Source organism: Procambarus clarkii, chromosome 31 (assembly GCF_040958095.1).
Source record: "Procambarus clarkii isolate CNS0578487 chromosome 31, FALCON_Pclarkii_2.0, whole genome shotgun sequence".
NCBI classification, from domain to species: domain Eukaryota; kingdom Metazoa; phylum Arthropoda; class Malacostraca; order Decapoda; family Cambaridae; genus Procambarus; species Procambarus clarkii.
The window spans coordinates 20,584,225-20,601,501 of record NC_091180.1 but is presented as its reverse complement, the minus strand read 5'-3'; the positions used below and the strand labels follow the sequence as shown (position 1 = coordinate 20,601,501).

The 17,277-nt window shown below is 35.6% G+C and overlaps 1 protein-coding gene across 1 annotated transcript in view; it reads left to right on the top strand.

The window, feature by feature from the left end:
* The window catches only part of LOC123758766 (NPC intracellular cholesterol transporter 1), a 107,867-nt gene extending 94,852 nt beyond the window's left edge, over positions 1-13,015 (top strand). Inside the window, exons 12-24 of the mRNA XM_045743430.2 lie at positions 46-246; positions 1,091-1,280; positions 1,684-1,800; positions 2,737-2,917; positions 3,114-3,241; positions 4,735-4,812; positions 5,520-5,693; positions 6,419-6,582; positions 6,696-7,428; positions 7,564-7,781; positions 8,671-9,088; positions 10,328-10,415; positions 11,504-13,015. Coding sequence (XP_045599386.1) covers positions 46-246; positions 1,091-1,280; positions 1,684-1,800; positions 2,737-2,917; positions 3,114-3,241; positions 4,735-4,812; positions 5,520-5,693; positions 6,419-6,582; positions 6,696-7,428; positions 7,564-7,781; positions 8,671-9,088; positions 10,328-10,415; positions 11,504-11,880 — 3,067 coding nt within the window. The 3' untranslated portion in view covers positions 11,881-13,015. The remainder of the gene's footprint in view (positions 1-45; positions 247-1,090; positions 1,281-1,683; positions 1,801-2,736; positions 2,918-3,113; positions 3,242-4,734; positions 4,813-5,519; positions 5,694-6,418; positions 6,583-6,695; positions 7,429-7,563; positions 7,782-8,670; positions 9,089-10,327; positions 10,416-11,503) is intronic.
* The last annotated feature ends 4,262 nt before the right edge of the window (positions 13,016-17,277 follow it).

The window sequence follows — 17,277 nt, the reverse complement described above, 5'->3', positions numbered from 1 at the left end:
TATAAAGGGTAATTATTTTATAAAAGCTTATTTCTTTTCATACAGGAATGCCTACCAAGAACAGTGTATGGGAACATACGGAGGTCCTGTTCTCCCTCATGTGGCTCTTGGGGGATTTTTGGACTCGAACCAAACCCTCTCTGATGACCCAAATTACTTGAAGGCTAACACTCTAGTCATTACACTTCCAATCAACAACTTCTTCAACAAATCTTTGCTTAAACCTGCTTTGGCATGGGAAAAAGCGTAAGTCATTTATATTCATAAAAATTGGTGAATATGTTTTCTTTATTTATATGATATAATGTGTTCAAAGGCTGACAAGGTTTAGAAGTACAGTACAGTATATTAAATGGCTGTAACTGATGTAAAATAATGGAAGGAGGTACACATGACTTTTTGTATTCCGATGAAGTAAATATGCGTGCAAGTTTTCTTGGCAAATAATCAGTGATGAATCAACAAAGTTAGCAGCTGATAAATTGATTTGCTGTATCTTTTTGTGATACTAATTAGCTTAATTGGATATAGAACATGTATAAAGGTAGTAACATTTTGGTATAATGCATCAGGTCCAGGCTCGGTCGAGACTCCAAGCATATTTGAGGAACAAAAATACTGTAGAGTACATTTTTTTTCCAAATTTTCCAAATTTTTTTCTATACTTATAAAAAATGCATTTGTTGCTCTATATAAATAAATATAAATATAATATGGAGGAAAACATTATTTATTATTTTGCAGTGGAATTCCATCTTTGAGTGACCAAATGCCAAATGAGGTTCCCTATACCACTGAAGGAATTAGCAGGATTTATAAAATATTCTTTGCTTAAAAAAAAAAAAACTTACTTCATACAAGAAAATAATGTGCAGTATATTAAAATATACAGTATAGTACATTACGGTACATGTGTCTTTTATCAGTTACGCTTGTACCAAAAGGACTGAAAAAATCGTTCACAGGACAACAGCACCCAACAACAGGGTGTTTCTGAATTCATCAGGGCCTGTTTTCACTGAATTATATTTAATAATTTTGTCAGCTTTATTTTTATTGGAAATTTTTAAATAGATTTTTTTTCTTACAGGTTTAACGAGTTTATGCTTAAATACTCTCATCCCATGATGGACATCGCTTTTCGTTCTGAGCGATCCATTGAAGATGAACTGGTACGAATGAGCAAATCTGATGTTCCCACAGTGATCATCTCGTATGTCATCATGTTCCTCTATATAGCACTGGCACTGGGGCACACCAACCAACTTACTCGCCTTTTGGTGAGTTACTTGTAATACTTTTAAGATGAGCTTGTGAGTATGCATCGTGTTTAGCCTGTACACTGCAATATGTGGCTTCATCCAAATGACATAAGTCATTCAATGTGGGTAGCAAGTTTTACCGCTTTACAAGAAAATAGTTTCGACGTCTTGAAACATTCATCCAGACTTCTGGCCTCCAGACCAGGAGTACATTTTTTTTAGCTTCATTTAAAAAAGTATGGGGGCAGAAAGGGAAGTGGCCCCCAGTAAAATGGCAAAGCTGTTTTATATTGTATAACAGGGAATTGTGCAGTCAAATCCTCTATATTTGTATATGTGTGTTTAACATATTGTTGACAGTAATATAGCACGTATAATACAGGATTTCTTAGGACAATATTAATCGTGTATTTTATTGCAGATCTCGACCAAAGTGACACTTGGCCTGGGTGGGGTGCTCATCGTACTGGTGTCGGTGTTTGCAGCAGTTGGTTTCTACGGCTATGTTGGTGTTCCTTGCACAATGCTCATCATTGAGGTAAGCAGCGCATACTGTTATGTTACTATAGTTGACCAGGGATTTTATTTCAGTACGTTTGACTCGTGCGTTTATAAATCACGTTTTCAACTGCCAGTTTAAGGTTATGAATTTTTATTTAAAAACTGAGCATGCCTTGAATAAGTGCAAGGCAAATTAAGTCAATTTGTTTATAATTTACCCATCAGTTTTCCTTGTGTTTCTATAATATAAAATTAGGAGTAAATATATGTGAGCAGTCTTGTACACAATCGTATTGACCTGAACAGAAGTGCTGTCTCTTGGACCCTAGGTCATGTTATAAAACAAAGGTGATTGAATGCACTGTATTTACATTTATGAGGTCTCTGGGACATATGGCATTCTGGGTAATACTAAATGTCAACAAAAAAGGACTAAATGTCAACCTTTCTATGATGTTTGCTGGAACAGAGTTATTATATAAATAATAATTAAAGAACTTTTATCTCTCTCTTGTTGGACAAGATTCATGCTACTGATTACCATATATATGTGTGTGTGTGTGTGTGTAAAACTTGTCTATAAATAGAAATTGGCTAGTTTGAAATTATTACACTATATGGGGTTTATGTTAAGTTTATTTGGTCCTTGTATGAAAACGAAGATTTAAGGGTGCAGTTTTGAGTTGTGGAAACATATGGGATATTTGTTTACTAAAGATTATTTACTTAGTAGTTACATATATTATCACAAATATTTTAATGTTATGGATTTTTATCATTTTAATGTATTTGGCTGAGTTTATGTATTGTACATACAATATATGCGTGTGTGTGTGTTACACTAACATTTAGGGCTTACATTTAAATTTGTTCTAAGAATCCATAGCCACATAGTATTTGGATATATAATTACATTTAAGAATGTAATATTTTGATCTATGTAGAAAACTTTAGAAAACGCTCTTCATTCCAGGTGATTCCATTCTTAGTGTTGGCGGTCGGGGTCGACAACATCTTTATTCTTGTGGAAGCATATGCTGGTTTGGACCGCTCTGAGGACGACACGCGACCACAGCTGATCGGTCGAGCTGTTGGTGCCGTTGGCCCCTCCATGCTTCTCTCGTCAATTTCGCAGTCTTGTTGCTTCTTCTTGGGTTCGTAATGTTAATTCTGTTGATTTTTTACTACCAGTGTTATGTCTTAAAGTATATTATTTTACTGGTGAATATATTATTTTACCCAGTCACATTTCATAAGGAATTACAAAAAAAAAATAATCAGTAGATTTGTTAATTGTGTAACGAATTTGTTAGGCACATTCACTCAGTAAATTGTTCTATCTGCCTTCAGGTGCTCTCTCGGACATGCCAGCTGTACGGGCCTTTGCCATGTATGCAGGAATGAGTTTGCTGATCAACTTTGTTCTTCAGATGACCCTGTTTGTTTCACTTTTCTCCCTTGATGTTACCAGAGAAGAGGTAATAGTCTGGTATTTTGTTAATATATTGAGCTATATTACAGTGTTGGTAAGAATGTGAAAGATGAAGTGTGTAAAGGGGCCAATCGGTTCAAATACCTGGCTTGTGTGTGATGAATTTTTGCAGAGTCCTCATACTGAAAGGGTGAGTAATGGAAGGTGACTGGTGTAATGAAGCCTTGGTTAGAAAGAGCGAGAGAGGAATGGATGTCCCCCAGTGTTCCATGAACGGGTGCTCATGCCAATCATATGCTTGGATGTGAAACAATGGCGTCGTATAAATTTGATCAGATTTAGAGCTGTAGGAAAAGATAATCCGAGATGCGTTTTGTGTTGGACTATATATAGGCATGAATGGCATACTGTATTTTGAGGTGTTATGGCCCCGAAGCTTAAAAAAAAAAAATCCAATAAGTATTTATCCTAATAGTCATTTTGTAATTTTTTTTTATATATATATAATGTAAACTAGTAAGTGAAGCAACAAACATAAAGACCAACTAAGTTGAATGTTTCATGTCAGCACTTTAGTGTGTGGCATTGAGTGACACAATGAGCCCCTACTACTCTCCTCCTAAAACTTGTAAAACCACAAAAGTAGAATTTTTTTATGTTTTTGTATACATTTTGCATGATAATGTATACAAATAAATGTATTATTATATATGTTTATGTATAATTAATAATTATTGAGAACTGTCATGTCATTATGTTGAGAAATTGTCATGATGCAACAATCAGCAAGATAGAAAAGTGTTCAGATATTGTTTGGGCATGTTAATTGGTGATAAACTGGGAAGTGTGTGTATTCCAGTAAATGTAAGGGTCGGCAGAGGAGAGAGAGGACAAGTAGATAAGGCACATTGAATATGTAAAGAGGGAAATTATAAAGGAAAAATGCCAAGCCATTACGACTATAGCACTTGGATGGGGTTAGGCTAAGGATTTGGAATGAGACGGGAGAAAGGAGTGGTGCCCAACTACTTGGACGGTTAGGGATTGAACGCTGTCCTGCATGAAGCAAGATCGTCACTCTACCGTCCAGTCCAAGTGGTTGGAATATGTAAGGAATGGGACACTGCTTGGTGGATGCAGTTTATCAAGTGAGAGACAAATGTATTTGTACTGCACAATGAAAGTGCAGTACACCTTGTTTTATGAAGCAGATGGGTGCTGTTGTGGTTGACTGAACGAATGTGGTGGTACTTGTTGCCGATCATGCTTCATAATGTAAGCGACGTGATGAATGCATGTGATATTATTAACTTTTAGAATATATAATCTCTATGTATTACATATTTTCTATGGGCTGATTCCATTCCATGTCATGAAAGGGGAAAGAATAATAAGGATAATGTAATTATTTATTGTTAACAATCAGTGCCATAAAGGAACATGGTCTGTAAATTGGATAAACTAGATGTTTTGTTTATTCTCTCTCTCAATTATTTTATTTTGTGAAATAACCTCGGACATTGTTTTCCATCTTTTTAGGACAATCGATTTGACGTGTGCTGCTGCATACGGCAGAGTAAAGTGGAGAAGGACTCTGAAACTCGCTTTTTGCACAAGGTACTGAACAAATGTTGATTAGCTCGTGTAAATGTTATAGCGTAAATGTTAATTTTTAATCATGTGAAGGCATCTACTTTGCCTGTTAATATATACAATCACACATATGGTACCAAGCTTGCTGTATAGGTACATATAATCTTCATTTTTTATTGTAGTACAGTACTATAAGATCTTGGTAATCTAAATTGCAGTAACATAAATCTTCAGGTAACCCGAATAAATTTGTGTTAATCGTTTTTGAGTAAATAGGTAGACAATGAAAATGCAAGGGTGTATAATAGAACTGGATGAATAAATTGTGGGAGTAACTGGGTTGTGGTACAAAACGTTGAGAATTAGATAGTTTTTAGACATTACTGGTAAAACATTCAACTAACTCGAATGTTTGGGTAACTCAAACTGGGGTGCGCACCATATAATTTGGATTATTGAGTTTAAGCAGTTTTGTAATAATACAGTAATCACAAGTAGACCATACCAGATGTTCTTTGTCACATTCATTTCTGTATGTTACATGTGATTTCCAATCAACTCTAGTACTGTAGTTGTAAATGATTTAAAAAATTAATTAATATCGATATTAATTTTTTCTTTTATTTTACTTGACATTATTTGTAGTCCTATCATCTTTTATTTAAATTTTCACACGCCTAATCATTAACACAAATAATACGGATCTTGACATAATGATATTGGTATTCCAGGTGTTTGAAACAACATATGCACCATTCCTGATGCGCCCTTGGGTTCGTGCCGTGGTGGTGGTTGTGTTCATGTTTTGGCTGTGTGCGTCTGTGGCAATGGTTCCTCACATTGAAATTGGTCTTGAGGAAGAGCTTTCTATGCCTGATGACTCATATGTGTTGAAATATTTTGAGGTAAGTTGAGTACTGATCTGAGGAAATAATATTGATGTTGTAAAGTGTATAGCTGCTGTGAATGTATGTAGTTACATAAGTGTAATTACAGGATAAGAGCTTTGCTCGTGTTGCCCCATGTTCCCAGTACTCTTTGTCGTATAATGCTTTGAAATTACTGACGGTTTTGGCCTTCTCCAATTTCTCACCTCATTTGTTCCTACCGTCTACCACTCTGTTTGCGAAAGTGAATTTTTGTAAATTTATCAGTACATTTTTATGTATATAAATTTTATCCTGTCAATTTTATCAATAGTGATCATATCGCCTCTTTTTCTTCTATCTTCTAGATTTGGCATATTTAATATCGCTAACCTCTCCTCATAGCTCTTGTCCTTCAGTTCTGGGAGTCATTTAGTTGCATGTCTTTGCACCTTTCCAAGTTTGTGCATGTGTGTGTGAGAGGGTATGGGAGCGGGATAAGAGTGCATGTGTTATCAAGGGCTGTGGCGGGCTCTGGTCAGGAGACTGTGGCAGGCTCTAATCAGGATTATATGCTTGATTGCCTCCCATTTCATATGGAAAAGCAGATAAGTATAATAGTAAGATCTTACAAATTTTAATATTTTTATTTACATTTAACTCATTTTGTATACAGTAGTTTTTGTATGTATATCCAGTGGCCCAGCAGAATATTCCTTAGTTAAAAGAATTTGTAATTTAATAATGCCTTTTTTTTCCAACAGTATCTTGAAAAGTTTGGCTGTGTTGGTGCTCCTGTGTATTTTGTTCTCAGTCATGGCTACAACTTCTCGGACTATGATATGCAAAATAAGATCTGTTCACATCTTGGCTGCAATAAAGATGCATTGCTAATTCAGCTGAAGTTAGCATCTCAAATTCCAAATAGGTAATGTTGAATTGTGGCTTTTTTTATTGTCTAAATTTTGTTTATCCTAGCTTACTATGCAGTAGTATTTTTTTCTGCATAATTATAATATATTTGTCATTGATTTTTGACAGGACTTTCATCGCTGTGCCATCTTCTGCGTGGATCGATGATTACTTTGAATGGTCACTGGAAGGGAAATACTGCTGCCGCCTGCATGACGATGGAAGCTTCTGCAGGAGGGAACTAGAGGCTTTTGATCCGAGTGAGGTCCCTGTTAATGCTACGGCAGGTGATGAGTCCAGCATAACAGAAGAGCCTATTTCTTATGGAGGGCCAAATTTTGATGAAGTTTATAGTGACGACTTCAATTATGATTACAATTATGGAGACCTAGACTATGATTATGAATCTAAAGGGATTTCCAAAGTAAAGCCAGACTCTAAAGCAAAGGCATTTGATGATGATCCTGAGGATTATTCATATAGCTATGGAGATTTATCATTTAATTATGATGATCCTAAACCATCAGAAAACAAATTAAGTGATCATAAAGTTGATTCTTTAAAAGAAGTTGTCACAACAAAAGCTCCATCCCGTGAGACACATTTAGACGATGGGTGGCCAGACTACAATCAAAACCCTCCAATCACTGCTTCAAATGGAGATCATAACCTCAACATGCCAATCAAAACATTAAAAAAGCGTCACGTCGTCTCAAATAGTTGCCACTCCTGCCCAATCTCTCCTCTTCCTAACAACCCTTTCCGCCCAGATCCAGAAGTCTTCAACCAGTATCTTCCAATGTTTCTGAAAGATAACCCTGATCTGTATTGCCCTAAAGCAGGACATGCTGCCTATGGTCAGGTTAGTTATACTTTTGCCATATATTTTAGATACGAGTTTTCCTTGTTAATCGACATGAATAGATATTTGTTTAGATATACTAGAAAAGTATTCTAGATGGTTTTTCCTTGGTTAAATTAGTTTTTTGATCTACAGAGTGTAAAAATACGCTATGATGAGTCTGGGAATCCTGTGACTGGGGCAAGTGTGTTTATGACGTACCACAGTGTCATGCGTAATAGCCGCCAGTTCTACGAGGCACTGCGAGCAGCTCGAGCCATTGCAGATAACATTACTAGGACACTGAACCTTGTGGAGAGAGACGGAAAATTAGTTCCGAGTGGAGAAACAAAATATAAGGTGTTCCCTTACAGGTGAGGAACTTTTTAGCATTCGTCTTACTTTTGTGTACAGATTCCTTACTTTTTAATACATTTCATATGAACAAAAAATTACATGGGTACATGTGAAATGTAAAGTGAAAGTGCTGGAAGTGGGCATCAACCAGTTTAAATACCTGGAATATGTTATGGAAAGGAATTTGTGGAATCAAAGTTGAGAGCAAGGTCAGTCAGGGGAAATTGTAAGGATTCGAAGAGCACACAAAGATGAATGGCTTGGGCATGGTGGATGAATGATGATAGACTGATGAAGTGTGTGTTTAAGTGAATTTAAGGGTCGGGAGAAGAATAATGTAAGGATGATGGAGTATGTGATGAATGAGTAAAGAGTTAGAAATTGATTGTGAAGAACACATGGGAAGTGATGAGGAACAAGGCTGGGTGGTGGTAGTTTGTATGGAGTGAAGAATGTGTTTGCATTGACAATTTGAGGATCACTATACACCTGGTCTAATAAAGTTGTGGGGTGTTGCTGTGGATTATTGCTAGTGTGGTGGTGCCTTTAGATCCATGATGCTGTCCAGTGTAAGTGATAAAAGGAATTCATTAGTAATGTAATTTGTTTATTTTTAGCCTGTGTTACTTTTCACTTCCTGGTATATTATTTAACAGTTGCCTCTGTTGCCACCTGCCCACACCACAAAAGTAGAAAATGGGGTTATTATAATAGCTGGATGGTTGGTAACAGTGAGTTAAGTAATTTTTGGTCTGGGGAAAATTATTCTTAATATAATTAGCTCATGAATTAAAAGTATTTCATTCTTATGAATAGTTGTTCATTAGTAAAATGGTTAACGTATTACCTTTTATATACTATACATTGCCTTATTTATTTTAACATCTTACTTCTCTCTTCTTTCAGCGTGTTTTACGTATTTTACGAACAGTATTTGAGCATCTGGGAAGACACAGTACGGATGTTAGGAATTTCTGTGGCAGCCGTCTTTTTCATCACTCTGATAATGATGGGCTTCGACTTTTCTTCATCAGTGATTATCATGGTCATGGTTGTGCTTATTATAACCAACATGGGAGGCTTGATGTACCTCTGGGGTATTTCTCTCAATGCTATATCCCTCGTGAACCTCATCGTGGCTATTGGAATCTCGGTGGAATTCTGCTCTCACACTACCCGGGCATTTGCCGTCAGTGAAGCTGACACCAGAATTACCAGGGCAAAGAAGGCTCTTGTGAGAATGGGACCATCTGTGTTGTCTGGCATCACACTCAGTGACATGGGTGTGGTTGTCCTTGCCTTTGCTAACTCCAAAATATTTCAGGTAATGTAGCTTTCATACCCCCATTAATATTTTCTTTATTACCATTAATATATTCTTCTCTCCACAGTAATGGAGAGAAGAATATATCTTTCATCTCTGTATACAGGTAGTTCCTCAATTACAAAAAGTTACTTTCTGAGACTGTTTGTAAAGCATTTGTTTGGAATGCCAATCGAGATATTCTATAGTAGATTTGTTCCCAGGCTACCAAAAATACTCACAAAACCAATATTTTTGGGACATGTAATATTTAAAAAAAAAAAAACAATATTATTTACCTTGAATGATGCAGTTATCCTGCTTGTCAAAGATAGCTGTTTTTGAAGAGTGAAGTGGTATAATTACATAAATAAATGAAAATACATGTGCACTGTATTGGTGGTCCACCATTTTGTAATTAGCCTCAGGAGTAAACACCTCCCCACCACCACCCTATCCTTAGGCCAGGGCCTCACCCCACCAACAGAGTGAACACGATCAAATCATGCGAGTGTCAGTCATTCAGGACTTGAGGCCACTGGGTATCGGGAGAGTATCACACACACCCAGCCACCCCACCCACACTCTTGTTAACTCGTAACGCATTATGAGTAGGGATTAGATTCGTTAAACATGCTAAAATTAGAAGATAGAAGAAAAAGAGGTGATAAGATCACCACTTACAAAATACTAACAGGAATTGACCAAATTGACAGAGGAATTCCTGAAATCAGCAACTTCAAGAACAAGAAGACAGATTCAAGCTAAGGAAACAAAGGTGCCGGAAAAATATTAGAAGGTTTTCTTTTGCAAACAGAGTGGTAGACAATTGGAACAAGCAAAGTGAGAAACTGGTGGAGGCCAAAACCATCAGTAGTTTAAGAGAGTTATAGGACAGAGTACTGGGAAGATGGGACACCACGAGCGTAGCTCTCGTCTTGTAACTTCACTAGGTAATTACACAAACCTACACTTCCACGCACCCCTTCCCCCATCCCCACGAAATTCAAAGAGAGGCTCCAGCGAGTTAGTACAGTACAATGATTTTATGCATGAAGGGGGTATATGGGGATCTGGGAGAAGGATCATATGGATGAACGTTCGTAAGGCAAATGTTCATAGGAATATTTGCTGTTCCCACAGGGAGCAGGAACTCCCTGTAGTTTTATATATATTTTCCCCTACTTGTTAATTTATAAACATTACACCTTACAAAAATAAATTGTGTGTATGTCCATGTTAATAGTTTCAAATTTTCAGGTGTTTTACTTCCGGATGTACTTTGGTATGGTGGTGATAGGTGCTCTTCATGGGTTAATCCTCCTTCCAGTCGTTCTTAGTTTTGTTGGCAAGTATTTGACCTTCGTTTTATCTTGTAAGCTTTCGTAATACAGTATATAAATATTTTTTGCTCAGCTCTTGCTTCTGTCTATTCTTTTGCATTATACAATTTTTGGTATATTCTACATTTGAGGCAATGTATCATGTCTACATGCTTAATAAGGCAAGGTAATTATTAGAAGTAATCAGGAAGCCATTATGATTAGATAGCACTTGGACACCCTTAATAAGTAACCTTTTCTTACCTTCTTCACACAAAATACACATTGAAGGCACCTATTGCGTGTATAATTATTGACCCTAGGCATTGGAAGGGCGGTTTATATAAGGTATTAAGCATTCAAATCTGAAAATGTAAAGATGATTTTAATATATATCTAGATATTTAATATTATCAAGGAATAAATTTTGCATCTAAATTACACAAAGAATTTTTAACTAATTTATATTGCCCATCTACTAGAAAATTTCAGTAAGTAATACTGTACTATTATAAAGTTTTTACTAAGTTAATTTTGGGCTGTTGGTTGATGTAATGAAGTGACTCTCAACCTTCTTGCTAGTGCCATGACTACTCTTGAAATTCCATATTGATTTATCTTCTATGAATTCTCCCTCTAGTCCATGCCATTTGCTCCCATCCCTTACACTAAAAAAAAGTTTTAACATCTCGTTAATTGATCTGCACCTCGAGCATCCATGAATGTCTCCTTGTTCTACTGTACCTTGTACTGAACATGTGTGAGTATTTCTAAGTAATTGCCTAAGTGTAATTACAGGAGGAGAACTATGCTTGTGGTGTCCCATCTTCACCGTAATGTCATGTGAAGTTTTGAAGCTTCAAGTGGTAATCGCATGCAATATCACTCATATAATTTACTCCATCAATATAACACTGTTTGCAATGTTGAAAAAATTGTAGCAGTTAAATTTCCATTTATTTCATGCATTGGTAATTTTGTCTTTATGTTGCTTAGATGTACATGTATACAGTATTTAAGAATATTTGCCATTAAATTTTGTTTTCAATATATTAATCATCTGTTCTTGAATATAAGTGTCTGTCAAAAATGCTTATAATATGTATTTTATCAGGTCCGTCACGAAAGGTGGTACGTAGCAACATGCCAGATCGCACAGCCAACCCAAGTGGTTCTGTGCAACTTGAGGATATGATTGATGACCAGGAAAAGCAGTGCCTTACTGCCACACACACCGCTAGCGTCAATAATGCTCCAAGGCATAGCAACAGTTCTAACAATATCAACTCCAGTACGTCCTCCAACTCGAATAGAAATATGCAGGCAAAAAAATCGCCTAAAAGGGGGAGTCATATGTCCTTAAATCACAATTTTGATGATGTGGAGGACCTAAACAAGAAAAACTCAAATACCCCCTCACGGAACTCAAACACACTGTCTCGACATTCTCTAGCTAAAACAGATGAAGAGTTGGAGCAGTTAAATCAATGATGATCCAATCAATACATTTTTTTACTTGCGGCATAAATATGAATGTTAAGTGATTTGTGTTCGTGAGTCATAAGTGTCTTGTATTACATGTGATTTTTTTATGATGCTGCGGAAGTTCTTCCTATATACTTTGTGCTAAAGGAAGTACTTCTGAAAACTAGTGCATATTTTGAATGTGTCAGAAGGAAAGGAAACTGAGCAAATTCAGAAATGATGGTACTGTAGCTCTGAAGAATATTGTAATAAGTTTGCGTATGAAGCCAGAAGAGGGGATAAAGCATACCAGTGAACATTGGACTTGTGTACGGGTGTCAGACTTGTTCAGCCTCTTCTTGGATAAACTTTTTGAAAAGTTCATCTTATAATATGACTAAAGGGAACTGAAAAACTTCCTTATTTCTTTTAAAGGCTGAAGAAAGTTTATATTTTGAGAGGGAACTGTTGTTTTTCATGGAACATTCCAGTCATATGGCACCAAGAATACTTACCTGGTAATGAAAGGCTAACTTAGTTACATGGAATAAGTTGGTTTTGGATATTTTTGCTCAAGATAGCTTAATTGTTTCTGATGTCCTGTGTTCCTAATACTTTACTGATTCTATGACATTTCCTTTGTTTTACTTTCTTTACTCATTATGTACACCATGACAAATGTCACCTTTGTTTTGTCAAGATAATAATTATATTGAAGGACAGGTTAATACATATATGATGCAAATTCTCCATTTTATTTGACATTTTATGTAGATTGTAAATAAAATGCTGTGATAATTGCAGTTAGTCAAGCCTATATTTATAGTTTTATATAACAAATTACAGCATATTATCAGTGGACAATCCTGGAGATCTGGCAATATAGTATTTAAAAAGTTGAAATATTGTCTTAGATAATATGTTAATACATATCACAAAGCTTTCGTGATAAATGTATTGCAAATATTAGAAGACTTGCTGCAATGATATTCAGAGAGAGTACATTCGAGTTATTTCATGTATGTATAATCTGCTTTTCTGCGAGTAGCTCATGTTGAGCTTTAACACGCGTGGTTCTGTACACATGTAGCGTCACAGTGCCCATTATGATGTGTGTGTGCTTTAACCCTTAGTGCGCAATTATTAAAATATTTGAAAAACACCAGTTTAGTTTCATCTTTCCAAACGACAGTTAAAAATGTACATTATTTTTTTTTTAATATACAAAATTTAAAATTAATTAAATATTGATATCAGTTTCTCAAATTTAGATAAAGAAATAGGCCTTTTACATTTCCTTTTTTTGTAAAATTTAATGGAAAATGTTAACAAATATGGATGATTGATGGAAAATGCCAAAATTGGTTTCTAACTTGATATCTTTTAATAAGAAATTTTGTGAGCGATGGCATCACATGCTCAAGAACGCCTCTAATTATTGATGTTTTTTGAATAATACCAATATTTACAACTTCAGTATTAGGTAATTGCCAGAGGAATGTAGAATCTTGATAATTATAAAGGGCTTATAAGCAAAAAATAATTATATATTTCTAATGAAAAAGCTTCATTTGATGCGAGCTGCCATGTAAGGGTTAACACACCTGGTCCGGGACTTGGTGTGGCAACACAGTGCCCATTACAACACGTGTATCTTCTTAATGAATTTTTAGCAAGACCTTACCTTACCTTTACAAGTGATATCAATGTCAAAATTTTCTTTAAGTAAAATCAGGCATGACATGAGATGTTAACTTAATTTTTGAAAGTGAGCCTTTCAGTGTTTTTAAAAAGTGCCATTGAGAAGCAAAACTTATTTAGATGTTTAGGAGCAATTTTGGCTTTTCGTCATTGGTAATTACTTTTGCTAGCATTGTCTTGCCATAGAATGAGATTGCAAGTTAGAAGACATTCTCTCTTAAATTGGTCATGCTTATTGTCATTTTTTTTTAATTTGAGTACTTAGCGAGATTTGAATTTCGCTTCAGATATATTAATTGTTACCAGAATGATGTTAAGATTATAATGCTGTAAAAACTAGCAATATATTGAAGATTAGGCAATACATTTTCCTTAGCATGTATAATGAAACATTATATGTATACTTATGAAGGGAAAACTGTATTTTCAGTGGCCACATAAGGATAAAATTGATTAGTGCAAATGTTGCATCCATCATCATCATGCCACTATTGTTCCCGAGTGAGAAGGCCTCAGCAATATGTGGTCCATGTCTTTAATCCTGAGGTCTTGTCACTTAAGCCGAACACATCTGAAGCAGGTATTTGCCGTTGGTTCTTAAGCCAAACGTTGTGTTACATGTAAATAATTTATTATGCAAGTCTCAGATGTGTTTCTTCTGTCAGTGCCTCAAGAGATATTTATAGACTGATGATATAACAGGCCTCATTGTACAGTACCTCCATAAATAACATTTGTTTTTGTAAATGACTTTGGTAGTGCATTGTGAAAGAGTAGCCAGATATGTGAGTGAGATAGCTTGGGGTGGTATTGACTGGCGTGTGTGTGTGTGACTTCACTGCTTGTATAGGGTGAATCCGTCCACATGTGGATTAAAGGTTTCCTCTTAGAGAACCAATAAAATAAGTCAAGCTATAAAGTTCACTAGCTATTTTAACTCTTTTTAATATTTCAACTCGTCAAAGATATTTTGTAATGCTGAAATACCTATGTAAGTGTGTTATAGTACACCATATTATGTCAATTCATCAAGAATGAAGTTTACTTAATATTTCAAGTGATTTTTTGTTCTTTAGTTCTATCGATTGCACTTTAAAGTAGAGATTTACAAAAAATTAAAGTTTTGTAAATTGCTGTATCAAAACCCATATTTTGTATTTTGATTCCAGTAATCTCTTTCCAGTTTATTTTGAAACGTAGTAAGAACATCAACTACAGTATATTGCTCAAACATGTTTAGTTAAAACCATTTTTTATTACTGTACTTTTTACTATATTCTGCAAGAAACTTTATTGGATGCCACAGGAAGTACAGTACAAATGTATTTCACTTCCCATACTTTATTAAGATTTAAACTCAAATTTAAAATACTGTACCTTGATTACTTGAAAAAAATTGCAAGTATGAAACTTGTGAAATTTACAGAAGGTATATTTTTTGTTTGTTTGAAGGACTGATTAGCATATTAAATATCATGCAAGACTTTTGGGATTTAGACTTTTTTTAATACAATTCTGATGTGGCTTCAATGAGATTAATGGAATTCAATGTCGAGAGGATTTAATGGTCTCTTCTTAATATCTTGAATTTCATGATTAGCACTGGAATGGATTGATTCATTTTGTCTAAAGTTGAGGGATCACACATGCATGTGCATGCACACATACATACATGTATGCATACCTGCATACATACATACATACATACATACATACATGTATGCATGAAGTGGTCAGCAGAGTCAGGTCACAACTGAAAGTTCCAGGGTTTAGTTCCTGCAACAGGATAGACAAGTTTGGATATGTATATTTTTACCCGATGCCTTTGTTTACTCGGCAGGAGTTGGGCAGCTTCCTGCTGTCTTGTGGTGACCAGAGTTCTTGTCCATGACAATTGGAAATGGAAAGCCACAAATTTAATACAAAGTAAATAAATATGTATATATATATTTATTATTTTTATTATTATAATAACACACACACACACACACACACACACACACACACACACATAGCTGTGAGGAGAGGTTAGAGGCATTAAATATGCCAAAACTACAAGACAAGAAAAAGAGGTGATATGATCACTACGTACAAAATAGTAACAAGAATTGATAAAATCGACAGGGAAGATTTCCCGAGACCTGGAACTTCAAGAACAAGAGGTCATAGATTTAAAGTAATTAAACAAAGATGCAGAAGAAATATAAGAAAATTCACTTAAGCAAACAGAGTGGTAGACGGTTGGAACAAGTTAAATGAGAAGGTGAAGGAGGCCAAAACCGTCAGTACTGTAGTTTCAAAGCGTTATATTACAGAGTGCTGGGTAGACAGGACACCACGAGCGTAGCTCTCATCCTGTAATTACACACACATATAAATGGACAGAGGAATTCTCAAAAATTGCAACTTCAAGAACAAAAGGGCATAGATTCAAGCTAAGGAAGCAAAGATGCTGAAAAAGTATTAGAAAGTTCTCTTTTGCGAACAGAGTGATAGACAGCTAGAGCAAGTAAAGTGAAACGGCAGTGGATGCCAAAACCATCAGTAGTTTAATGAACAAATTCGCAAGGGCCTTGATGAAGGTTCGAACTTATGCACGGGATGTTCCCAGAAGCGCCTTGATTAACTGTACCACCACACGGTCAACATTTGATATACTGTATCATGCTATTGTGATTTCTGTGTGCATCAGTAGTTTCAAAGTATCAGATGACAAGAGTACTGGGAAGATGGGACACCATGAGCTTAGTTCACATCCTGTAACTACATTTAGGTAATTACACACACAACGATGCCCCCCACAAATGCCACCCTCACCCATCTGGAGGTAACTAGCTATGCATTCCAAGGCCATGTAGCTATAGAGCTATTTGATAAGATATACTAGGATGATGTCCGGGACACCACTAGCATACTGTAGTTCTTTACCTGTAACAACTAATAGGTAATATACACTGACCTTAAAGTGCACTCCTGTAATTCACAAACGAGTAGTTATCCAAATACCTAGGCATGTATGCACATTTTCACTTGAGTGCTTTCATTAACATGCAGACATACTGATACACATTTGCTCTTCCCATGCTCCTGCTCTCTGCAACACTTGTTCTTTCACACATACACACACACGTCTACTCTCATACATTCAAAATAACTGGGAGTAGAGGTAGTGAAAGTCTTCTCCATTCACTGCTTTTAAGAGTAATTTTGATTGAGAATTAGAAAATTGGGAGGCATAATTGTATTGTACTAGTTGCCTAACAGTTTTTTTTTAATGTATTGTCTCCTACAGACATGGCCATATACAGTATTTGTACAATGCTAACCAGCCTGTATACATTTTTTTTTGTCCTCTATGGACAAGGTTTGAGATCTGTTAGGCATATATTGTAGCGAGTTATTGAGAACCAAACTACAGGTAGTGATTGAAGTGCTTTTACATTGCTACCTAACAGTTAAGAGGTGGGAGTTAGATAGATTTCAACCCCAGAAGATCAGGTAAGCTCTCAATCTTGCATTCTCTTGCTTTTACTTCCTCTTTCTCTTTCTTTCATATTCATTCATGTTTTTTGGCACATAGAAAATTGTCAGGTCTGGGAATAGAATTTTAAATGTAAATTAGATACCAACATGTTGCTTTATAGATATTTGAAAAAATTAATCTGTGAAGTGTTTGAATTTATAAAATCTAGAGTAGTAGTTATCTTAAGTTTATGCAGTACA